The 26,465-nt window shown below is 39.5% G+C and overlaps 1 protein-coding gene across 2 annotated transcripts in view; it reads left to right on the top strand.

Annotated features, from left to right (window-relative positions):
* znf385b (zinc finger protein 385B) overlaps positions 1 to 26,160 on the top strand; it is a 61,552-nt gene extending 35,392 nt beyond the window's left edge. The window contains exons 1-8 of one of the 2 annotated variants that reach the window (XM_028023604.1): positions 320 to 612; positions 16,160 to 16,296; positions 16,413 to 16,523; positions 21,757 to 21,928; positions 22,016 to 22,381; positions 23,688 to 23,872; positions 24,788 to 24,883; positions 25,432 to 26,160. In XM_028023604.1, coding sequence (XP_027879405.1) covers positions 588 to 612; positions 16,160 to 16,296; positions 16,413 to 16,523; positions 21,757 to 21,928; positions 22,016 to 22,381; positions 23,688 to 23,872; positions 24,788 to 24,883; positions 25,432 to 25,701 — 1,362 coding nt within the window. In that variant the 5' untranslated portion in view covers positions 320 to 587 and the 3' untranslated portion in view covers positions 25,702 to 26,160. Of the gene's footprint in view, positions 1 to 319; positions 613 to 16,159; positions 16,297 to 16,412; positions 16,524 to 21,756; positions 21,929 to 22,015; positions 22,382 to 23,687; positions 23,873 to 24,787; positions 24,884 to 25,431 lie in introns of those variants that run through there. The other variant, XM_028023603.1, reaches the window with a different exon arrangement.
* The last annotated feature ends 305 nt before the right edge of the window (positions 26,161 to 26,465 follow it).

The raw sequence follows: 26,465 nt of genomic DNA, 5'->3' as shown, positions 1-26,465 counted from the left end.
ACAGCAGATCCTTCCTACCCACAGCCATCACAATTTACAAAAACTTTGAGAAAACTCGGATAGTCTGAGTTACAACATTTAATTTTCTTTTGGGATTAATTGTGATTCTGATTTAAACTGAATTGTCAAACACTTACAAAGTACCTTAATTGTGTTTTTTTATTATCTGAAACAGCCCATTGGGTGTCTATTTTCCCTTTTTCATTTTTTCTTCTTTCCAAATCGTGATGCTGCGAAGCAGCGGAGCGCGTGAGCCGCACAGACACAGAGGGAGGGAGAAATAGGGATTTCCATTGAGACAAAGGGGGATGTCATCACTGCTCACCCTGCATAGCGTCACCTCAGTGATTCGCTCCCGCTGTAGACTCGCGCTGTCTCTCCGCGGTTGTCCGTCGCTCGCCCTCTTCTACCCTCCCACACGCGTGTCCCCACATCCACACGCTCCAGCAGTCAGACGGCGAGCCTCCGCTGTTTGTTTTGGGTTTTCTCGTCGATGGGTTTATAGTTACCGTGGGAGCAGATGGATGAGCAAAGAGGCAGGAGGTGGAGGCGCTGGAGGAGGTGAGACAGCTGCCTGACTCTCCGTGATGTGGAGTAGTTTCCAGAGTCAAGGTAGGAAATTCTTCCTGGGTTTATTTTCTCTTTCATCTCCACATTTGTTGTTTTTCCTGTCTGTGTCTGGCTTGAGCATTTCTTTCGCTGTATGTGCAGACAGGTGGTGTGTCGCGTTTGTCAGTGTTGCTTTCTGAAGGAGGGTTGACAATTGCTAGCCCCAGAGGCCATAACCCCGATGTGAACTTTGAACTTAGGTCCACTGTTAAATCGTGGAATCAACTCACCTGTTGAAACTGTTGAATCTTGTAAACACTGAGACATTAACCAGTTAATTATGAGGTTTTTAGGACCTTTCTATACAAATAAAAAACACCAGATTGCCATTTTCTGTCACCGTTATTTGTGCATGTAAGTACAAATTATAATGGTTATAAATTATGGTCAAAATCTTGACAAAAATCTGATAGAAAGCTGAAATAATCTCCAATGTTTTCTGGTTGGCTGTTTGAAGAAAAGATGTAGTGACAAGTGAAGAAAACTGCTTCTGACAGCAGCCTAAGTGGCAACGTCATTTATCAGATTTTCCATTAAAACCAAAGCTAGTTTTTCTTATAATATTAGCTCTTTTTTTTTCAAAGTAAATTCCAGCATGATTTGAATTATTCAATCAAAGCCAGTTAAACTAGGAAACGTAAACATTTCTTACTTTAAGAAATCTTTGCGTTTCTGTTCCAGGTCAGTTATCCAAAATTAAGATGGTTCGTCTCTTCATTTTATGATTTTTTTTTTTTTTAGATGTCGACACAGTAGAGGTTGAATTTTTGGTTAGACAACTGTAAAAAATTTTGCCTTCATCAAATCTCTGCTGCAAACAGTGCAACACACTGTGCAGCGTTCCATGCTTCGCTTTCCCCCTCCCCTGTGATGATCCCACTGCGTGTGCTTGACCTGGAAACGAGACTCGCTGAGAGAAGTCGGATTTCCAGGAATGCCAAGACCAAAAAAACCAGAAATGCCTTGGAATCTCTACAGTCATATTTCCACCAGAGTCTTTCCTTTTACCTTCGCTGAAAAGGATCTGCATTCGGTCCTCAATCTGTGGTTCACTTCCAGCCTGTCTCCATGAAATTCCTCTCATTATGGATAGCGTGACGGCTGTGATTACCCACACACTGCTTCTCATCATCGCAGTGCAACATGTGCATTCATGGGACACACCAAAGCGCACACTGTGGATTCCCTTGTCCCACTTTCTGTCAGGTTTTATTTAATCTGTCTCAGCAGTGCCCCACGGCACACAACTGTATGTATATAGAAATAAATCTCAGCCGTTTCATCTGATGGTATGTCTTGAAATTATTGTAAAGTCAAAAGCAACAAATTTGTAGAATTTCAAATGAGCATTTTTGCTGCTTTATAGTCTCCTCTTTTGGAAAAGAAAACGATAGTAAGTACCAAATATAAAAACAAAGAAAATCTACCCTTGTTTTAAGATGCTGTTCCATCTGTTTCTCTAGTGCCCTTGAGAGCCTTTGGTTTCCTTTTCTACCTGTTTCTGTAAAGCTATGACCATTCTCTTGCCTTAGCCACATTAAGATGCACTGAAATATTCCTGTCAACCTGAGTGATTGAAGTATTTTATCTTCTGCACCCCCTATGCTACTAATCAAGCCCCCTGATTGGCTGCATCAGGTGCGCCATGTGGCCACATCTGACTTGTAAATGTGTGCTCTCTCTCTTGCAAAACTCTCTTCAGAGGGATTAAATATTTTTGAGACTGCAGTTGTCAGTCTGAGTTGGATTTGGTGCTGAATTTGAATCGAAATGCTTCACTGCAAAAATAGTATTTGTGGTCTAGTTTCTAATGCAAATGTCTCAGTGCATTTTAAATGAGACAAAACTAACTTACCAGTAACTTTTCAGCAAAATATAGGGGCTTGTTTAAATAAATTATTTAATGAAATTGATAAAAAACAAACAAGGTTATTTCATTTATAACATGGGAAAAGTATCTTATTGTCAAAATATGATAAATACCATCTTTAGCCAAGGCAATGAGAACCATTTGTCACTGGCACAAAGTTTTTATACCTCATCCAAACAGTTTCTCTTTCTCTTTTATTATTTATTTGGTCCAATTCAGTTTCAGATATACTTTATTGATCCCAAAGGGAAGTTAAATTGATTAATGGATGCTATTTATCAATGGAAAGAAGAATGGGACTCTTTTTGCTGTTGGGGGCATTTTCAGATGACCTTTATTTATTTATTTTTTTAATTAAGTTCAGAATGTAACCAACGTTCAATGCTTAGTTTTATGAACATGTGAAACAAAGTTGCTCTGGTCAGATAAAATGAAGATTAAAGCCTTTGAATACAAAACCTTATGGCCGAAAACCAGCAGCGCACATCACCGTGGAAACAACACCTTCACTCTCACACCTGGTTACGGCAACTTCACGTCGGGAGGAAGCTTTTCTTCACAGAGAAAAAGATTTTGTAAACCATTCTTTTCTCTTCCTCTTCAAATTTTTTTTAGAATTATTTAATTATTTATGCCGAAGTTTGTGAATACAGCTCAACAAAAAGTTTTTAAAAAAGTTAAAAATGTGTGAATATTTTCCAGCGACTTATTATCTTGTGGGCAAATGCCTTTTGTCTTGCAAGTTTCCAGGGTCTCAGTGACAGGTGAGTTGAAATTGTTGGCAACAGATAGATTCAGTGATTAGATTTTATTACTTTTTTAAAACCCAGAGAATGTCAGGGGCAGTCTGTCTAAACGGATGAAATTGAAATCAGTTTGTCTTAGGTGTGAGCCATGATGACCCTGAGAACATAAAATTACATTTGAGCCTTTCAACACAAACAGGAAGTTTGTCTTTGCAACTTTCGACATCACAAAGAAAAAAAAAAAACATTTGTATTTTTCAGTGCTTCTGCGCGTCTCTACTGGTTTCCACCGAGTCTCAGACAGGAGGGCTCCTGTCTGCTTTAATCTGCCTGATCGGTCTGCTGGATGCTTGTGCATGTGTGTTCTTTTTGGATGAAGAAGGATCTGAATGTGACCTACTTAGAAACACACAGGCTTGTTATGCTAATCTGTGTTTCCCTGCATAATAATAATGCATAGTGATGTCTAATGCTGCTATCAGCAAATCCGCCCCTCTTTCTGCGAGACGCCGGCGCTCGCTCTCCCTGCATAAGGAATGTGTAAGAGGCAGATGAAGGCAGTTCGACTGGCTCTCCTCCATCAGGATCACTGGTGGATTAATGTCTGGTCTGGTTCCAGGTTTCATCTGAAGCAGCTTTAAGCAGCTGGAGGATGGTGAAAGTGACACAGGTCACAAACGGGTCCAGTTTGAGTTTTTTTTTTTATGACATCAGTGGAGAAAGCAGGGGAGATATTCAGCTCCAACTTTCTTTCTTATTAACAATGGAGGAAGACGAGTGAACTGGATTTCAGTCACGTCCCAATTTAGAAGTTGAGTCTGTAGAAAGAGCTCAAACTGCAGCTGTACTGTCTTCGCCGTCTTCTGGCTATAAAAGTTGCCACAGATTTAGTGATTCATCTCTCTCTTCCAGATCTCAGACATAGAGACTTTAGAGGTTTATTAGGTTAATGTTAATCAGGCAAGCTGTGCTTCCTGAGCGTGTCCTGTTTTTTATATTTAGATTTTTTATACTTTTTTTTTCCCCCTGGTGAGGTCATGAGGTTTGAATTGCACTTAAATGTTTGTTTTTTTAAGTCTCTTACTGCCCAGAAGTAGATATGCATCCTTAACCGTATTACATCACATTTTTCCTAATGTTTGTTCCTTTGCGTCTTCTACTTTGCATTTTTATGGCAGGTGAATGTGACACAAATATAGCAGGGTTATTTTTTTATGTATGGATTATGAATATATATATTTATTTTAATATTACAGATTATCCAATTAGAGATTCTAAGACTGATTTTGAATTCAGACGTTAGCTGATTCTGATTTCTCTTGAAAACCAATAAGTGACAACGATTGAAAATCGCATTTAGAGGCAAAATGTGAAGCAACTGCGATGTGAATTGAACTTCTCCTTCTGGGCCAGGGGTCTGTCATTATCTCAAGAAGAAGAGTTCCTGCATTTTGATTCAAGTCATTGGCTGAGTTCCCTTTACAATTGTGCACAAAACTTTGTCAATATTCCGCTAACGTCAAAAAAAAAAAAAGTGCAACTGTGGTGTTTCCTTTAAATATAAGACACAATTAAAATCACATGTGAACAAGTTTGTTCCTGCGATGTCACTAAGAAACATGCCATGCCGTGATGACAAAAAATGGTTCCATCGCACCTTTGCTAAATAAACCAATTTTGATACGGCCACAGATCCACCTCATCTTAGCGCCAAAACTTATTAAAAAATAAGAGTCTTTTCAAAATTGGTTGCGTGAAGCGAATTTATTCTCAAAATGTGAAGTTGCGCAATTATATAGTCAATGGAAACACAGTTAATGTAAGATGGAGCGTGGCATGAATAGACAGATCATCTGCAGCTGTACAGCTGCTCTGGTCTCCTGTGGTGGCAAAATAGAGCAGAGCCAAACAGCGAAACACTAGATTTATTGGTCTGACTATATTCCAACCCTCATCTGTGATCAGGAGATAAGTATGGATGAAGACCAAAGTAACAAGATCTTGGATTCAAATGGCTGAAATTAGCTTCACACATAGAGTGGCTGAGCTCCACCTTTAAAAATAGGGTGATTAAGCTTCGTCACCCCGGGGGCAATTTGAGTTGAACCTGTTGCCCCTCCGTAAAGCAGTCAGTTGAGGAAGTATGGGAGTCTGATCAGGATGCATCCTGGGAGTCCCACTAGGAGAAGGAAAGCTCAGAGTTTCGTGGGACTAAATATCCTTTTTTTGTGTTTTCAGTTCTAGTCTATTCCTTTAAAAAAATTTAAAAGGGAAATGTCTCCTTCATATTGACTATTTATGGAAGAATTATAGTCTCAAACAAAAGTTCTAATCTAATAAAGATGTTTTTTGGGGTTTTTTTGTGATCAATTTAAAATCCGTGGCAACTCTGTCCGACTCAATATTTGGGAGGAAAAAGCTTTCATGTGTAAATCACATATACCTTACATGTAAACAATCTTTCTTGTATCTTTTCTTCGCATCACTGTAAGCAAAATTACACTTCCTATTTTATATTTTGAAACACATTTTGTTTGCTTCAGATGGGATGGAAGATACTATATCGTGCTTTGTGCCAGAGGCCAATAGAAAGTACACTGAAATTGGTCATACTTCCTTTAAAATCAGTCACAAAGATAGACGCATCACAGTTTATCAGTAGTGTGTGAAAGAATATTTAAAGGGTCTGTGAACAGATCTGAGATGTGTGTTTATCACACTATGGTTGTGGTGCAAAACCCTGTTCCCCCAAAGGCCTTCATGCTTCATTTCTCAGCACTTAGCGCTTTGCTGCTGCGGAAACATCATTAAGATGTTAAGGGCACAGCGTCTGTGCCCTTAACGTCATCTCCACCATTGTGTGTGCTCTTGCTACCGCAATGTGCTGCATGCAGATGGTGTCGACTGATGTACTGCAGATGGTAAGAGGGATGGAAAGGCGGGTAAAAAAAAAAAAAATTCCCAACAACTTTTATTTCATATCTCCGAACCTGATTTTGGTGCCATAAATCAGGTTCATGGCACCAAGGAGGCATCAGAAGCATGTTGGAGTTGGTCCTGTGGTCCATCAGTTATGAAGCAGCACCAAATTTTCTTCTTTTTCCTAAACCCACACAGCCCAGTCCTTTTGTTTAAAAAAGTCACTTTTATCAGTTTCCACTGCTAAGCAGAGAGGGTTCATGGTTGTTTTCTGCGGGATCATTGCCCCAAGTGTTCACAGCTAAACTTTGCAAACCATTTATTAGAGAGGAGCGGTATTCTCCTGACAGATCTTCTAAACAACCCATAGCTGTTAACCATGAATTAATCATATGCTCTTTGTGCTGTTTTCAGTTTGGGGGTGGATGGGAAGATGCTGGAGCCTCTGCCCTGCACTGGTCATTGCACCATAGTTCTTCTCAAAATGTACTTGCACAAATATTATTGAAAGAAATAGACATATGAGCTCAACAACAAAGATTTATTTATTTATTTTTTTCTGCTATTCAGCCATCCGATTGATGCAAAGTACCTATTTAGCTTTCAAGAGTTTCAGGAACTCCTGATCATTCATGTAACTTAAAAATACTTCTTTCAGGGCGTGCCGTGGTGGCGTAGGAGTGTAGCGCGACCCATATTTAGAGGCCTTGAGTCCTCGATGCGGCCGGCGCGGGTTCGACTCCTGGACCGTGCGACATTTGCTGCATGTCTTCCTTCCTGTCAGCCTACTTTTGTATAAGGGACACTAGAGCCCACAAAAAGACTCCCCGGAGGGGTAAAAAAATATATATACTCCTTTCAGTATGAGAACTGCGGACATTCATATTAGCATTGGGGACGTCTGTGCTGCTGTGACGTGTTTTGCACAGATGCTGTTTTACGCTTGAATTGCTTCAGTAATAAGCCAACTTTTTTTTGCCGTATTGATCACGGACTATAACTTGAGATCGAGTAAGGCTGAGGCAGCAGTGTGGTAGAAGCAAGAAATGCCGCCACCTGCCAGTGGGAGTTAGCAGTAAGAAGAAACAATGTTTTTGACGGCTTTTGCGAAAGATGTGCAATAAACTCACATTATGCGTTAGCACAAAAAAAATGCAAGGATCTGTTCATTTTGCTTGGATTTCTGCAATCGCAAAATCATGAAAAACTAGAGAGACCGATTGATGTAATTTGGTGTCTGGAGTCTAGACGGCCACATAAAAAGTTACGGCCGGCTGGATTTGGCCCACAGCTTTGAGTTTAACACGTGTGATATAAACACATTAACAGAACCAGATTAATCTTGTGGAGGCTTAGCATCGATTAGACATCATAAAATGACCTCCTATTCTCACCTCGACCTATCCAATTACCTTTAACTTAAATATTTGATAGCACAAGTGTTTTGTCTTTTTTTTTTTTAAAGGGAGGCAGGTACCAACAACATCGGCAATACAACACGTATACACACACAAACACTGTAACATGAAACCCGTGAACCAACAGCAACTGCTTTCAGATCTCATCACATGCACAGCAGCGTCTGCGGCCGGGTAATTTAATCTTTAATCCTCTTGTATAATCTGTAAGTAGTGTGTGTGGTTGTCTTTTCTCTCTCTCTGACTCTCGTTCCCCGGGGATTGAATTTCTTCTCGTTGGAGGAAGCGGCAGTGGGGATTAAGAAGTAGCACACACACGCACACACACACACACACGCACGCCTTCACAGAGGCACACACCTGACGTTAAAGGTTCTAGGGCTCAGATAGCGATGACACATGCCACTCTTGCTCCAGTCACTTGATATGTTCTCTCTCTCTCTCTTTCTCTTTTACACACACGCACACACACACACACAGTGTGAGCTGTGGGTGTGTTTTGCTGTTCTTTGGTAAGTATGACAGCTGTGTCACAGGGCAGAGCACAGCACAGTAGATCCATACAGACCCACAAAGTAGAGAAAAAGAAGTTTAAAGAATTGTTTTTTTTTTTACCCCAGATCAAGATAACAGATAAAAAAATACTTCTGGTTCAGGTAGGATAATTTAATTTAATCTGAAAATCATCATTGTCATCATAGACCTTCTCCTCATCCTCATCTTCTGTACTCTTCTGCCGTCTGTGTGTGTTTGTTTCGCTTTAGCTCCGTTCCAATCACTTTACAGTCTGATTAGCAGCACCAGATGCTGCTTTTTTACTCTCTGTTGGAGAAATATATGGTGATGCTTAAATCAGTGTAGAAGTGAAGGTATAATTGCGCTTAATGCAGTCGGAAAATCTTGTAACATGAATTTATTAATGAATCCAAGTCAAATGAGTTTCCAAAAATGGTATTAAAAGAATGTGATTACTCTGACTCTTGCTATTTGTTTTGCATATTATTTAGTGCAGTGAAATATTGCACATCCTGAATTTTATAGTTTAGTACTGCTCCAACATTTGAGCTTGTTACTACAAAGCAATTCTAGATGATTTATTATAAACTTTCGCAATTCAACCTTTGTCTATGAGGTAGTATTGCCTGCAAGTACATTAACAAAGTCTTGCTTAAATTAGGAAAAATGAAAAAAATCTAATATATCCCTATCAGATGACAGCTGTTGGTCTTTAGACATTTCCACTGCCCGATCTATTCCATCTGTTTGGGAACAAGTGTGAACAAAGGACACACAGATGTTTTTATACATTTAAAATCAAAGTTGTGAACATATGCAGAGATTACAACGTTTACAAATAGTGAAGCGAAAAATCTATTCAGTGAAATCCAGTTTACCTGCACAACGCCAAATCACAACAAAATGCATCTCAGGGAGCTTTACAAGACAGGTTAATGCTGTTGTATTTATGCCTCTATGCATATTATATTGTGTCAAGATCAATTTAGTTCATTCTAATCTAATGAAATTATCAGACTCTGGTCCAGCTACATGCAATTTAATTTCATTTCGTATTGTATTTTCAAAATAAAATACAATACGCTCGAGCTAACGTGACAATTTAACATTAGGAAAACATTATCATCTGAAGGGAGTCCAGGGGATTGCATTGAGTTAATAAGTTTGCAGCAATACCTCATGCTGAGCAAGCAAGCACTTGGCGACACTGGAAGGGAACCATTCCCCTTTTAACAAGAAGAAACCTGCAGCAAAATCCAACTTTCATGGTGGGGGTGGGGGATGGGGGGGGGGTTCAGAGGAAAGAGGCACAGAGAATAAATAATGCTGCAATGAACCAGGTGTATTTTATCACAGAAACTACATCTTTCTGTGATAAAGACCCACCTAAACAGTGGTGGGTTGATTTTCAGAGCTTCAGAGTGCAAAAAGCTCAGGATTAAACCAGTGCTGACAACAAACTTCACTTTCTAAGTTCAAATCTTTAAAATTACCCATTGTTCTCTCCAACAACTTTGATCTAAATTTGGTAGCTCTCTAAGCTTGGTGGTAGGGAGTGAATATGTCTAAAAGCCCCAGTTTTTCAGCACAACTTTTATAAACTTTCACAATTTTGCCTTTGTTAAATTACCTACCGCACGCAATTTTTTAATCATAAATAATTTTGTTCATTCACGTCCTACTTGCACAATTCAGCATCAATCTTCAGATATAGTGATGTTCTGTTGCACATTAAATTAAATTAGATCTTGTTTTATGTTTATATCTGATACTTGTATTGAAACGTTTAGATGTGCCTTCTGGTTTCTCCAGGTGGCACAAGATATACTGCCACCAGCATCGCAGTCTAATCACTGAAGTTTCACTCATGCTCATACTCAAAGTCATGAGTGCAAGACCTTACACTCCTGTGCAAGACTTTGCACTAGATGCAGCAAAGACGGTTCACATTCTGTCTGAATTTCTGCTGTGAATGGGAGCCTAAAGTATAAAATTAGCTAAATTAAATAAATCAGTTTTGATTCTGAAGTAATTTCGTGTGTGAAAGAGTTGAACATGTTTTAAACACATGAGATGCTGTGACTACCCAGTTGTACTCCCACTGTAACCAAAAGAGCTGCTGGAAACTCAGGACGCCCATTTTGATTTATGAACCTTGGGGCTGCATGAGATGTCAGCCATTTCTTAGTAACAAAACCCTCTGGACACCGAGCCGTCCAGGTCGGATCGCTTTCAGGAGCTTCAGTCTGCCACTTGCAGTGCAGCACATCGCAGCAGGACATTTCTCCTTCATGCACGCTTCCATGTTGAGCCACGTTGGTGTAAATATGCGTGTGTGTGTGTGAGCCAGAGAGGTGTGAATGCCAGAGAGGACTCTGGCCGAAGCCAGAATAATAAATCAAGCAGATAGCAGTTTCCTCTACAGCGGGTTGAGGAAAGTGCTATCTGACCAGCAGGACACGGGAAGGTACTAAAGAGGAAAAGATCGGAATCAGTTTATTGGTCGTTGAATCTCAGCAGCTGTGGATGTCAAGGAAGGACGCGTCAGGGAAGAAACTGATCGGATGAAAGCGTATAAACTGCGGAAAGGGTTGGTTTTACAAGACTCCAGCCAAAGGCGCAGGGCTTCATTTGATCTTTGCTGACAGAAAATGTCTTGGATATAAAATTTTGATTTGTTTTTTGGCTGTATTAAAAACTTTGTCTTTTCCACGTCTGACCTAAAACACCAGCCTGACTGCTTTGTGACAGAAAACAGGAACTATATTGTCTCGTTACGGCACCAGCACAGTTCAAGCCCAGTTAATCAATCAGATCATCCTTAAGTGATGCAACACCTGGAGTTAAATGTATGTTGGTATTTGTGATGGCCATTATATGTGTTTTTCTAAATAGATGCTACCTCCTGGAAAACAAAAGCTAAAATACCCAAACGCATTAGTTCAGACATGTTAAAATACAAGTCGTTAGCTTAGCTTCTTTAAATATACCGTACCATTGCATTGGTTGATGCAAAGTTACTCGAGTGCTTTTGAAAACAGCACATTCTGTGGCCACCTAAAATGCATTTAGATTTACTAAATTAAAAATACCAAAAAGGTGATTTACGAAACCCCAAATTGGCACAAAGACACGACAGTGGCAGAGTTGTCAGCATCGTTGTCATCTGGTGTCTGCGTGTTCTGCTTGTGCATGCCTGAATTTTCTCTTGGTTCTTGGGTTTTCTCCATCAGTCACAAAATATGTTTGGTAAGTTGGAGAGTCTAAATTGGCATTATGTAGGAGTGTGAATATGAATAGTTGTCTTGCAATTCTCTGTAACAGACTGGGCAACAGAGATTATTCAGAGTGAGCAGTTAAGCTCAAAATGATTAATGTAACTAACCAGAAATGACAGCTGAAGTGCGGACTAGTTTCCTTCATGGTATTGTGACAGTACTGCTTGTTCCTTCACCCAGCTCTATTTTAGTCAGACTCTGCACCACATCCATCCACTATTTGGGACAAAATGCTCCGGTGCTGGATCCAAAGGAGCTATTTAAAGGTTCACTGAAAGAACAAAAGCAGTCGTTAACAGATCCTGTGGCCAAACACCGTCAGCTTCAAATAAAGCAAACTGGCTCCTTTCTTTGTTGCTGGCTGGTTTTCGTGCCGGTTTTGCAGACCATTTTTAAGTGAAGACACATTAGATGTGTAAGTTGGTATTTATAGCAGCTTCTTAGAACAGAAACTTTCTGTAAGGGAGAAGGGTCACGGTGTGCGTTTGCCTCTGTGTACATGTGGTTTGTAACCAGATCACAGAGGACAGAAGGACAAAATTAAGACGACTCTGTCACCATGCTATTCGTCACAATCACACCCAAGGAAAACCAGCCTCTATTTCTGCAGATAATACACGGAATGTGGTAATAGTGAGGAGTAAATGTGTTACAAAGAGTAAAAACGTGTTGTGGGGCATAAATTTATGCTATAAAGTGGAGAATTCAATTTAATGCTGGTGAATGTGGTGTTGATGGATGTGAGACAGTAGTAAAACTGCTTGTGGTATGGCGTTTTAAAGGCTTAAAGGGTATTAAAGGAGGCAAAAATAGTACTATGAGGTCCTTGAAATGGTCTATGTTGGCACTGAGAAATGTTGAGGGGTTCTTAAAGAGGTTTTAACTGCGAGGCTGAAACACTTCCACTAAATTCAAAAGTCAAAACTAATGTAGGGCTAAGATCTGGTCGTTAATAGGTTTCTAAAGTTGATTTTCAAGAAAAGAAGGACGTTTGGAGGCTCATTGCAAAGTGGAGTTTGCAGGCGACTGACATGATTCCTGCTCTGTTGAGAATCAGCCTTCAGGCTTAATAATTTAGAAAATGTTTTGCTTTAATAAGAATATGCTTCTAGATAATTTACTCTGAACCTTTTAAATGTCCAGCAGATTTTGTAATTAATAATCACAACCAGAAAGTTAATTTAATATCCAAATTCCACTTTTACCCCACCTATTATAACTTCTACATCTATATTTCCTTAATAATTTTGGAATCACATCAACTTAATTTTCTCCAGATTTAAGAACAGTTTGCGTTTATGAAACCATTTTTGTAATTTGTTCATTTCTGGTATGATTCATGCAAGAGCTGCTGTAGGCTCTCAACTGTACAACATTTATTTGTGTTATCTGCCAACAAAACAAACTTTTTTACACTTTTGAAACCTTGCATATATAATTTCTGTAGAGGATAAACAGTTTTGGTCTCAATACCGACCCCTGGGGGACACCACAAGTAATGTCCAAGCATGACGACTGATACATATTTTCACAAATTGCTGACGGCTACTTAATAGATCTTCATCCACTCCTAAACCACTCCCAGCATACTGTAATACTCTAAGTTCATGGTTGCTTTTTAATGGGGTTCTATAAAAATGATTTCTTCTTGGCGGGCTAGCCAGGCTGGCATAAAACTCCACCTACAAAAATAGAAGCTAATCTGTATTTACTACCATGAATAATCTCATCTGATCCAGCCAACCATCTGAAATAATGAGTGACAGGTTGTGTGTGTTTTATTACAACATTGTGTTGACTCATGTTTTGCTGAACCAAATGATTATTATCATAAGCGCAGACAATGACTCGCTGATCTGCTGTATGAGGACCAACGATGAACACAACAGCTTTGCACACTCTTAATCCAGACACTCTTCTTTCATCTAAACACACACTAGGAAAAATATAAAACAAACCTGTTCAATCAGGTTAATTAAATCACCTTTAAAAATGGTTTTATTGCTACATATTTATCGTCGTAGATCATAACTTAAAACTGGGTGCAAGTCTGTGATGGTAGGTATGCATTGTGAGAATTTAAGTTTGTGCTTTGATCAAACAAATTAAAATAAAACTGGCAGTAATAGTGATAATTTTTGCAGTTTATAATTGCTCTTTAATTATTCTTTATGGTCTGTATTGCATTCAGTATGACTGTGGTTGGCAAAGTTATATCATTAGAAATAATAGGGATAATTTTGTTTTTGTTATTCAGAAGACATTACAAGTAATTATCAGTTTATTATCACAGCATCTGAATAGTATTGAACTGTAATTAATTTTTTATGGCTTCCATAAAACTTGTTACGATAAATACCAGGTGCTAAAGGCAGTTGTTCAATTTTGAAATATCACGGTTATGATGATGGTTATGATGACAATTATTACTGTTATTGCAATTTTATTTGTGCTAGTTGTGTTTTTCAGCATTTTACTCACATCAACTGATCTGTTTTTGACATCGATGAAAGTTTAATGCCTCATATTCCCAATTGGATTACTTGTATACAGTACAAGGAAAGGTAATTCAGTCAATAAATACAATTAATAAAACTCAGCTTGCTCAGATTTAAACTTTGATTATTTCTGATGATTTAAATATTCCCTCTGATCTTGCCAAATGGCCAAATGCTAGCAAAAAGTCAGAGCCACTGTCTTTGATGAAAGAAAAAAGGTTTCTGATAGCAATGGTACCAAATACAGTTTTAATTTGTAATATGTAATGTTGTAATTTTATCATGGCAAACATTTAAAGAGATAAAACCAGTAAATTGTTTTATCCCTTATTGAGGTCATGCAATGGTATTTCCAAGTTAGTTATATTTTACAGCATTTATTTCTTTTGTAGATTGTCCGTGGATTAAAATTTTAATTTTTAAAAAGACTTTTTTAATAGGTTATTTGTCATAATTTTGACTAAATGTGGTTGTAAAGCATGTACAAATAATGTATATATTAGAGAGATATCATAAATATATACTAAACAGAAAAAGGTTGTCAATTTTTGTTTAACAATGTATTTAAAATTTGATTTGATGTGTTTGCCTAAGTTGGAGGATTGTACCTAATAAATTCAAAATTCAATTCAATTATATTCCTCCTCCTCCCACTCAGTGTCAGGACTGATTCAGTTTTCCTCCGTGTTTCCACCCACGCCCCGTTGTTATGAAAGATTTCTCTGCAGGGCTTCTACAAGCTGTGATTGTAGCAGATAGAAGAAGCCTAGTTACCTCTTATCGGATACATACTCCTCAACGCACTCTGTATGTAACACCTACTCACATTAGGAGGGTTGTGGTAGGATTCACACTTCAGCTTCTGCTCTATATTTTGCTCAAGTAGGCAGCCACTCCTTTAAGTACAACAAAAATACCACACGGCACAAGCGCAGCGCTGTATGTAAAGGCTGAGACTTCAAAGATAAGCCTGAAACATAACTGTTGGGTCAATCGGTTACTCCGTACAGAACAATTCGAGCAGTTTCGAGGTTAATACGTTGTGCTCAAATGTCCAGCATATAAAACTGCACAAAAAAAATCTTCAAGTCAGAGTCTAGACCTCAAGATCAATGTTTATGTTTAAAATAAAGAAAGGTTTGATTTGTCAGAGAAGTTGGTACTTGGATCCAGGCTTGACTTCACACCTGAATTTAGCACATTCTACTTGGAAGCCTCAAAACCATTGGGATTCACGAATTGTTAAGCTATTACTGGCAAGTTGACTCTAAAAATAGAGGAACATTCTGGCTAATGTGCAATGCTACTGTATGTGTAGCACTAGTTTAATGAGACACAAACCAGCAGAAGGGCTGTTAAATAGTTAATACCAGCCACTTTCCCCTCATTTTCTGTCCTGGGATACTAAACTAATTTCTGCCCTCTGACTTTCCTAGTTGGAATTAAAATTTCAGGGAGTTTCCTTGTTTAATTTAGAGTTAGAATAGCTATAATAAATAGCTCTTAAAAATTGCACCATGGACAGAAACCAGCCAAAAATCAAAGCATGGGCACTGTGACACTTTCACTTGTCGAATATGAAAGATTTACTGGGACTGTAAATGACTCTTCAAATGACAGATGACTGTATATCTCAGTGGGTCGAGTAATCCTCTTGAAATCTAAAATCTATGATTTGATTCCAGCTTCCTGCTGCCACATGTCAATGTGCCCCTGGGCAAGGCACCTAACCCCAAGTAGCTTACCAATCCGGGTATGTGTAAATGTGAGTGCGACTGAATGAATGTGGATCTGGTGTAGAGCGCGTTGAGTGGTCAGTATAAATATAAAAGTGCTATTTAAATTCACTCCATTTATCCTCTTCAAAATACCTGGCACTTAAATGATACAGCTTTGGTTTAAGTATTTGAAATCGGACCTGGCAGTAAATCAATGTGGAGGTAGATGTAAAAAGAAAAACAAAACTGGCAGCCTCATTGGTAGCCACATCCAACACTGCGCTCATTCACAATTCCAGTCAGATGGGTTAATTACCCAATAAGGAGCATGTGTGCAGAAAGAAAGGCAACAAACGGGTTGAAGAGCACACCTGACAAAATTCACCGAAAACAAAGAAAAACTCCAACAAAAATTTGATAGAGAGTACTCGTCTTTTGTTGAGGGAAAAATCTTGGAAATGTGTGGGCATTTCCTAAGGTCAACTTTTCCATTAATAAAACAAACTTGACTACAAAATGCATTGTATTCATAAAATATGTTAAATATTTTTATTTTTAAACTTCTATTTCAACATCTTTGTTTCCAGGAAGTGGGAGCGGTGGAGTGGGCGGGGCGTTACCGGGTCTTATTGGCGCCACCGGTCCCTCGGTGATGATGAAACCATTCCTGCCGTTTCCCATGGAGACGACGTCGCCAGTCGGACTCTTCCCAAACTTCAATACGGTGCACGGATGCGAATTTTGTTGTTGCAGTTGTCCAGTCTGACTGAGATAAAAGGAGCTGTCATCAGATAATCCTCTGCAGCTGTTGACCTCTGACCTCTATTTGTTTTGGAGCAGATGGATCCGGTGCAGAAGGCTGTCATCAATCACACCTTTGGTGTTACCATGGTGCCCAAGAAGAAACAGGTCATCTCCTGCAGCGTTTGCCAACTGAGGTTCAACTCTGACGTGAGTTTGTTTGATGCATGATGGTCGTCTGCATGTTTGCTTTGCAGAAAAAAAACCCAAGTTTTTTTATTTTTATTTTTTTCCAAAAGTTACTGAAGTAAATGTAACAAGTTGCTACTTACCTCTGCAGTGAACAAGTGTCTCATACCCAAGCTGAAACACCTGATATGTATTTTATCTGAGAACCATTAGGTACTTCAGATCAATCTTGTGATTTTAGAGTCTTTTGTTTCACAAACAGTGAGATAAAGCACTGGGGAGCTAATTAATGATTTGTGCAAGTTAATCCAATTTCCAGATTAAAGTCGGGACTTTGGCATAAGGATTTTAGGTGACCTTTCTTGTTTTCACAGGAAACTCAAGAAATGTCTTTAAGATCCCTCCCCATTGCTCTAAGACACTCTTCATGTATTTCTGTAAATGGAGAGTAAGAATACTGGGAGGAGCCACATATTATCCATCTCAAATTCTGCTGTCATGACATACTAACAGTTTTAGCAAATATGTAAATAATGCAGTTTTATAAAAGTTACTTACTGCAGCTTTAAAGAGATGGTAATCATTGTGGAAATTGAAATCATTTTTGTAATTCTAACTGGCTTAAACGAGACAAGTTTGGTCTGATTTAACTTCTGACAGCGAGGCACAAAAAAAGTGCATCCGTGTATGTAAACTTCTGGTGTCGACTGTGTGTTTGGACATTTATTTTAAAACACACTCGAGAAATGAACGTACCGCAGAAGAAGCGCTCCTCCGGGTTTGTTTAAAGGCGTTTCCTGTGTGTACAATCAGGTGGAAGCGGCACTCCTCTGCACTGTATGAACACAGCGCTGTGTAAATGACACTGAGCGATTTCATGACTGCTGAGAGCTTAATGAGCTGCCTCATTACCGACACGTCCATCAAACATGACTAATCCACGAGCCGGTAAAATTATTCATGAGCGAACATGAATAGAGGAATTACTGCTGATAAGGAGGGAGTAAACAAGGAGCATTAACTCATTCTAACGAGCTGAGTAACGAGCTGGATCGGCCAATGAAGGCAACAAGAGTAGAGTCATAGTGAGCAACACACCAGTCCCACTGCAGATAGGAAAAACTCTATTAAAACAACCGACACTTTCTGAAAAGTGGTTACGTGGAGAGTTTTCATTTTCCTGTTTCCTGTCACTTTTAGATCACATAAAGTAGTGCATAATTATTAAGAGTAAGCTTAATGGTTTACGCGGTTTTCACCTCAGCAAACTTTGAAAGTGTGATGTGCGCGCTTATCTTTTCCCCATTTTACCTCTCAAATAAAGTTCATTGCAGCCAAATGACTTCTAATTTGTAAATGGAGTAACTGAAACTCAGCATTATGAAGAGCAAGGAGCACAACAGACATGTCTGAGATAAAGTTGTGGGGAAATTTTAAGCACCAAGTTTATGAAGCAACATCTGAAGCTTCAAACATTTCAATAAACACTATTCAGTCTGAAATCTGAAAATGGATGACCGCAAACCTATCAAGACGTGGCCGTCCATCGTAAAAGACAGCATTTGTCAGAAAGACATAACAGGTGTTATGTCATGTTTATGACAGTGTCATGTCAGTCTTATGCACACCCCTTCAAACAAAGTGTCACCAAGAGCTCTAGTTAAATGGTGGATGGCATTTAGAGGGCTTTATTTGGTCCACATGACCCCCAAAGTGCTTTACACTACATTCAGTCATTCAGCCATTATTCACACACTGATAGTCGTGAGCTACATTGTAGCCACAACTGGTGTGGAGTCGACTGGCAGAAAGGAACGACTGGTCCCTCTGACCACCACCAGAAGACCTAAGGACACGACGACTGAGACGGACAGCAGCAGGGTTCGAATCGTCCCCGTTAGATGAGAACAAAAGCAAACCTTTTAATGGTTTGTTTCTCTATTTGTGCCGTAAGTTGCAGAAAGCTTCTTTGGGAGCCTGTTTTTCTGACAAAGAGCATGTGTCTTGAACAAGTTGGAGATTAGAGACTCTAAACCAGATTTAGAAACTCGTCGTTTCATGTGCCTGATGCTCTGATGGACCTCTCTCTGTTCGACAGATTTTTCTCCTTACCTCATCAGTCTAGGAGTGTGTTCGGTTATTCGGCCCAGTGTCGACAGCTGTTTTTGATAGAGCTCTACCAACCTCACCCAAAGCCTCTGCTTCCAGGAGATGGGCTTAGTTTTTGTATATGTATTATAACAGGGATAATGCTTTGAAAGCATCAGTATCCCCGGTAAGCCGTATTTAGTGCTGTGCTTGAAATCGTCCGGCTGCTTTGATGCCATTGCTAATGTGCTTCTCATGCTACACCTGCCATGCAGACCCAGTTAGAATCCCAGTTAGACAGCAAAGGCAGCAAAAATGTGGGATCATTGTACTGGCTGGGGTATGTGGTTGGATGCCATTAATAAGAACTAAATTAATTATCTGTGTTGTCCTTGTGTTCCTGAGATTTATGGCTTGAGCTTTGCTCCTGCTGCAAAAATAGCCTGCTCTGTGTGGAGACTGGACCCTCTGTGACTGAGATCACACATTGACGCATTTAAAATGTGCACTGAAGCAAACGTAGCAAATTAACATGAGACATTTAAAGAATTAAACGTCTTTTTTTCTACCTGTGTGTTTGCGCCCTCTAGTGTCTAATTAGAAAGAATGCAAAACCTCTGGGTACGATGTAAGCGGCGGCAGAAAGGAGGTGCATAATGTCAAAGTAAAAAAATGTCAATAAAAAGTAAAGGTTCTGTGTCATCTGCGACAGACTGGCGACCTGTCCAGGGTGAACCCCGCCTCTCGCCCGGAACGTAGCTGGAGATGGGCACCAGCACCTCCCGACCCCATTAGGGACAAGGGTGAACAGAAAATGGATGGATGGATGGATGGTTCTGTGTCATCGTTTTTTTTACTTCTCCAGGCTTTGGATAAAGGACAATTTTTGTACTGTCCAAGCAATAGTTCATTTCCATATCCGAAGATGAGACGTATAAGTGCAAAAAATATAAACGTAAAATAGGATCAGCACAATGCAACACCTTATCTGGACCTTATCAGCACTTCACACAATAACTGCTTGTTACAAAAGCAGTAAAAGCTGCTTGAACGTGGGCTCATGTGATAAGGATTCACAGGTTAACTCATCCAATGAAGAGACGAAAGTCAGAAAAAAAAGTTGTCTGAGTGCGGTAGTTTGGAGACCTAGCAAACCGGCACCCTACCTGAAAATTTAAAAGCACCTAGAGAGCCTGAAAGTTTTATTTAAAAAAAAGACAAACAAACAAACAGAAGAGCAGTGAATGGAAACAGCTGAAAGTCTCACGATTCTATATAAATATTCACTCTACAGAAACTCTATAAATCCATCAACTGTTCATTTTCTGACAAATTGTGTGTGGCTCTCGAAAATTCCCTTCTAGCTGAGATATTAGAACATAACTTAAAATACTAATTTACAATTAGATTGCAGCTGTAGTTAAATATGCTTAATTTGTCTCATAAATGAAGGACTTTTTGTGGTTTAAAACCATACCGAGAGTATTCACTTGTCGTTTCCATTGGTTTTATATTTATGGGGCAAAAATGTTTCCAACACAAAGGGTGAAAGATGAAGAGAAATCTGTCCCTCTCAACTATTTTTACATTTTTGAACGCTTGTGCTTGTTCTGTCTCTCGCAAGAAGCCAAACATTCATTCACCACATTACAAAATATTTTTTTCTTTTGTCAACAAAACAATCTTTTCTCTGTCGTAGCAACAATATGTCACAATCTTTTAACAGAAAATCTGCTTTTTCTGCCTGATTTTATTTAACCTGCTTATCTTCTTTAGAAACAATGGAGAAACTGCATTTTATTTTGTCCAAGCGTCTAAAATCTGTAGGTTTTCTGGCTCGAAACTGATATTTGGACTTTCAGCAAACTTAAATAAGCCTAAGAAATACAATTTTATGTTTTTAAGTCAAGAAAAAAATGCTTAATGCTTATAGTTCTCTATCTCCGCTTGTCGTAGTTTTGGGCTTACATATTGGAGCAGAGACAGCAGGATGACAACATTTCACAAAATGCGACATCCTCCAGTCTAATTCATCACTTTAAAGTGACGTCAATTAGATGTGACATGTGAAGCAGCTGTCACAACAATCATACTATTAGAACTGACTGGTGTCTTTATTTATTTATCTCTTTTGTTAGGGTATGGTCAAAGGTATTTAGAAGAAGGAATTTATTCAAATGTATTTATCTATAAATATTTATGACCGGGGATTGAATCTCAAAAGTTCTTCCACAACGGAAGACTTAATGTTACTCTTATCTCCTGCAGCTCTCTCTCTCCCTCCTCCGTCATCTTTTCTTACTTTTTAGGAAGATTTTACCGGGATGTATTTCTGGGTCATGGGGAGGAGGACAGAGAAAATGTGGAGGCAGAAACTCCTTAAAATTGAATAAATTATGTGGTGAATAAGGAATTACACAGTGCCAAATCTGCTTATTTTTTAAGTAAGAAAACATAAATTATGCTAAGTAACCAAAGGGAACATTGTAGCAACAAGCTATTCCCCCCCCCCAAAAAAACTTGAATTCAATTATTCGTAAAGCACATTTCAGCAACAAGAAAAGACCTGAGTGGACAGGAAGGTCCTAAAGTTTATTCAAATATATAATAAATACGTTTATTTATTTAAAAAAAATATACTCCCACAGACATAGAAGCCCAGGAATAACATATGTTTAAGATAAAAGCAGAGAGCGTTGCACATTTGTGTTTCTTTTAATGACAATAAACTGTTCTATAGTCACAGTAAGGTTCATTTAAAAGAATAAAAATATGTTGAATTTTCTACAGATGGTTTCTTTGGACTAGCTTCCATATTTGCAGTACATGGAGCAGCAGAGCGCTAGGAAACATCTTGGTGTAGATGCTCAATCAACAGTACAGCACTAATACATGTTATGTTTTTCAGTAGAAAAGCATACGGGCAGGTCAATATTTTTTATTCTACTGCCTTTATTTTGCAAGCGAAGTAGCCTCAGCTCTGAAACTGCCTGGCTGTTTGCTCTGCAAAAATAAAAGAGTGCTTTGTGCAAATATGTTGCAAATGAAATGAGGAAACGAAGCAGAGAGTGACGAGACAAGAAACAGGAGTGAGAGCTGAACAACAGGAGGAAAAACGAGTCAAAGCAGAAATAAAGCTGAACTCTTGTTATTTGTACGTTTTCAGTCGCAGGCGGAAGCTCATTATAGAGGCAGCCGTCATGCCAAGAAGCTGAAGTCTCAGGAGAACAAGGCCAAAGCCAAGCTGTCAGTCACACCAGAGACCAACGGGAACAGCTGCGGTCCTGCCGGTCCGGCCCATCCGCTCCCTGCTAACAGCAGCAACAGTCAGGGCACAGGTGGAGTTTATCCCCCAGAGAGATTACTGAACTGAATCCTCAAACTTTTTATTTTTTAACTCTTCCTCCCTGTCATCCTCTCTGCAGAACTGTTCTCCATCCCCCCAGACTCCTTGTCCTCCGTTAAGCTGTGCCTCCTGTCCTCCACCTCCCCTCTCCCGTCCTCTCCCTCCGTTAGCAGAGCTGGCAGTGAGCCTCCGCCGTCCAGCCCGCCCTCCGCCCTTCCAGCCCCCGGCCTCTCTTCGTCTTCCTCATCCTCCTCCTCCTCTTCCTCTTCAAAATCTTGCCCCCCATCTTCAGTCGCCCCCGCTGCCCCACAAACCACCTCCTCTTCCTCCCAGGATGCTCCTCTCTCAGCGGAGTCCGAGGAGGAGAAGGCGAAGAAGCTGCTGTACTGCTCTCTGTGTAAAGTCGCCGTCAACTCTCTGTCTCAGCTGGAGGCTCATAATGCAGGTAAGGACAAGAATGGATGAAAATGTATATATTTATATATATATATATATTTATATATATATGGTTTTTGGTACTTTTGCACGTTTGGTTTCACTTTGGAGTAAAGATGAGTCACATGGGTCAATATTTGTCTCTTTAGCATTTTTCCACATTCATTGACACTTAAAACACAAATTCCAACAATGTGAGTGAAAATTCTTTTATTGAAGCCTTTGAGTAGTTATCATCTCACCTTTACGCTACTCTGATTGGCTAGGCTTACATAAGTACACCACTTAGTAATATTTTACATTTTTGACTTGCAAAAATAGTTTCAAACACGTATTTCAGGGAACGCCTCCACTTGCTTTAACCATTTAAAGACAGGAATAATTTTGGATTTATGTCTGGACTTTGACTGGGACATTATAAAATACAATTCCTGTATGCTGGACTTTAAAATACTGTTGTCGGTTTAAAAATCATTGAACCGCTCAGCACCACAATACATTAGAGATCTGCTGCTGTTGAACCATAATAAATAAAACTTTACCAACATTAAGACGTTTGACGGCACCTGGTAAAATGTAATGTTTAGTTTGTTGATATGTGTTCTATGCCTTTGTATTTTTGTGTTTTTATGATGCAAAGCACTTTAAATCGCCTTGATGCTGAAATGTGCAGTATAAATAAACTTGATTGATTGATTGATTTGATATAAACTATTCCTTTGTAACTCTCTCTGTGTTTAGTGTTAAAAGGTGCTGAAAGGTGATTGAACGTCCACCTCAGTTTTCACCAACAGCCCAACAGATTCTTCTTCAGTATTTTTGTTTCACTGATGCTCTCTGACAAACTTCTTAAGCTTTCACCAAACCTGTGGATTCACTCTGAAATTAGGTCACAAATGCACACCACAGCTTTCAGGAAGCATTTTATAATCTTTCCTTCCTCTTAACACAGGAGGCACAACTTTGCATTGTTCTGTCACTTTAAAACATGAAAAACCAAAGTTTATGGTACTAATCGTAAAAAAGTGAGCAAACAAACCATGTGCTAAAAAAAGCTGAGAACAGGAAGGATATCTAAAACTGCCATATTGATTGATTTTTATTTTATTCAAGGATTAACAGTTCTGACAAGTTCAGCTACTTTTGTAAATTATTCCAGGAAATACTCTTGGAATATTTAAAAACCCTTTTTCTAATTTTGTCCTGACTCGCAGGTGGAGAGGCATCTTAAGCTGAAGCTCTGAGACTCTTCTACCTTTGAATCTTTTTGACTCAATTTTTTAATGCCTCTTGTAATGTTTTTTTATGTGTCTCAGGTTCAAAGCACAAAACGATGCTGGAGGCGCGCAGCGGCGCGGGGCCGATCAAAGCTTACCCCCGACCAGGGGCCAAGCTGAAGAACGGCAGCAGCTCGGCCCTGAAGGGCTCCGGCCTGCAGAACAAAACCTTCCACTGCCAGATCTGTGACGTCCACGTCAACTCTGAGATCCAACTCAAACAGGTAAGCGAAAGTCAAAGGCCTCTTGATCGCTGTTATTTATTTATTTGATTGTTTTCAGGCAACTCCAGGACAAATACTTCCCTTTGCCAGTTCGCTCCCCCACATCCTTTCCACATGTTCTCATTTCTTCCCAACCTACTTCCCTTTTTGCACCCCCAGTGCTTACTCTTGGTTGTTTCTGATTAATTATGGAGGTAATAAAACATACAATATAACTGCAATTTTCCTGACAGTGTTTCTGTGCAGTATTTTGGCAAACAATACCCTTTCAGACCATTAATACGAATCTCCTTCAGTTACTTACAGTCAAAATGCAGCAGAAGTGCCTGCATTTTGACTGCATTTAGTGACTCTTTGCCTCCATCTAGTGGTCAGAGTGAGAACTGTATCCATTTAGTATGTTTTTGGTGTGTGAAACATTTTGGAGGAGGATGGATTGGACGGAAACCAGCGTAGAAATCCAATTTCAAATAAAATCTAGAGACATTGTTTCATCACTGTTGCAGAAGATTATGCCTGTTGCTGATATTTATCATACTTAAATTTATGTGCATCATATGTGCAAAGATGTTTAATTTACCATATGCAAAAACGAGCCATTTATTTAGAAAGTTGTACATAAATTTTAGGCAGTAGGCCTCCAGGGTTTAGAGATGTGTTTTAAATTTGAGATCTAGAACCTTTTTTTTCACACCAGAACCCCACGTTCTTCCTCCTGAGCATTTAAAATAAGCCTGCGTTACCTCTTGCTCTCAGATTCCAGATTTTTAAGAAATATTACTACAGCACCATCAACTATTTGCAGATTATAGATTGGTATAAATTGATGCATGATTAGTGTGAGACAACTAAAACTTGCAAACGGGAAAGCGGTAAAGCTTAAAGTCTGATTTGTTTATGTTGTTGACGTTGCAGCACATTTCCAGCAGAAGACACAAGGACAGGGTGGCAGGAAAACCCAGCAAGCCAAAATACAACCCTTACAACAAGCAGCAGCGCGACTCGCTCACTGTGAGTGTCTCCTTCCAGCTTTCTGCTCAACTTACAGTGGAGAAATTCACCAATAGGACAGAAAGACACAAACTACCTTAAGAACATTTGCTTAAATTTGTCTTCATATTTTCTTTTGTCCCTTGTGCCCTTTCTCCTTGTTATCTACATGTTTCGTCTTTCCTTTGCTCTACTGCTGACCTTTCTGTCTCTGATTCTTTATTTTTCTAATCTAAACTTTTTTTTTCTTTTATCTTCTCTCCACTGCTCATTTCCCATATTCTTCTGTCTTGCTTGTTTTTGCTTCTTCTGTTCCCTCTTTGCTTTTCCTTGTCGTTTTATTTAATCTTATTTCTTTTTATGTATGCGGTCATTTCTTATTCCACTTTATTTTCTACCATTTTCTTGTCTTTATTTTTTGCCTCACTGTTTTGCCCGCTTGCTCATTTCATCATTTCATTTCCCCTTTATTTTCTTATCTTTTTTTTATTATTTCACCTACTGGATTTTATCATATTCCTTTTCCTCTTTGACTCCCTCCGTTATCACTCGTCTCCTTGTCTCCTCAGAAGGAGCTGGCGAAGCCTTCTCTATCTCCTTCCTTCCTTTCCTCTCCTTTCACTTCCACTTCCTCGCCTCTTCCTCCCTCCATTTCCCTTCCTCCTGCCTCCATCTCCTCCTCTCCCCTCCTCTCGCACACCTCCTCGCCCCTCACCCCCGCCATCTCCCTCCACCCTCGCCCTCCGTCGTCCTCGTCCCTCTTCACCGCCTCCTTCCTGCGTCCCGCTCCCGGACCCATCAGAACCAACCAAGGATCAATTCTCTTCGCACCCTACTGATGTCCTCGGAAGCGGCGGGGAGTCAAACCCACAACCTTTGACCCCTAGCCCGCTGTGTGCTGGAGCTTCAGCTGTTGCTGCAGCTTGCTTACTTGACTGAATCTTCCTGCAGAGACATGAAGAGTATGGAGACGTCCTGCTTTTTTTATCAAAGACCCTCTGGTTCCATCCAGCACCTCCTGACACGGAGGAAAGGGAGTGCCGTTGCGTTCACTGACCCGCTGATGTCGACCTGAACAGAACCAGGGGCTAGCAAAGCTCCCAGATGTACTGGAAAACAGGAGAAATGTGCAGTTATGGAATATTCATGAAGGTCCATTCAGCACCTTATAGAAAGCAATAAGTGTTAAAGGAAACGGGTTCAAGACTGGAAAAAACGGCAGCAGCTCATTTCTTGAATCATTGTGCTGTTCCACATCTGGTGCCCATTTAAAAAAAATATTAAACATTTTTATTTTATTTTACTGGATTAGACTTTTTAAAAAGCTTAATTTTGTTCCTCAATCATTAAATGCATCAATACTAAGGATCCCAACTAGTTTTAGTATATAAAACATGAAGTAAACGCATGCATCTCGAGGGATTTGTTTTGTTTTGTTTGGTCAAAACTAAAACTGTATGGAGGCATACAGTTGGATTCCTAAATGTGGATCCTCCTTCAGTTTTTTTCCCCCGTTTGATTTAAAACGTCTACCTTGATGAAAGACCTGGGAGCACACATTTGTTTTTGTGTAGTAGTCCTTAAAAGGAAAATCGACATTTGT

This window comes from Xiphophorus couchianus, chromosome 7 (assembly GCF_001444195.1).
Source record: "Xiphophorus couchianus chromosome 7, X_couchianus-1.0, whole genome shotgun sequence".
Classification (NCBI taxonomy): Eukaryota; Metazoa; Chordata; class Actinopteri; order Cyprinodontiformes; family Poeciliidae; genus Xiphophorus; species Xiphophorus couchianus.
The sequence above is the reverse complement of the archived record's forward strand: the minus strand, read 5'-3'. Positions and strand labels throughout refer to the sequence as shown.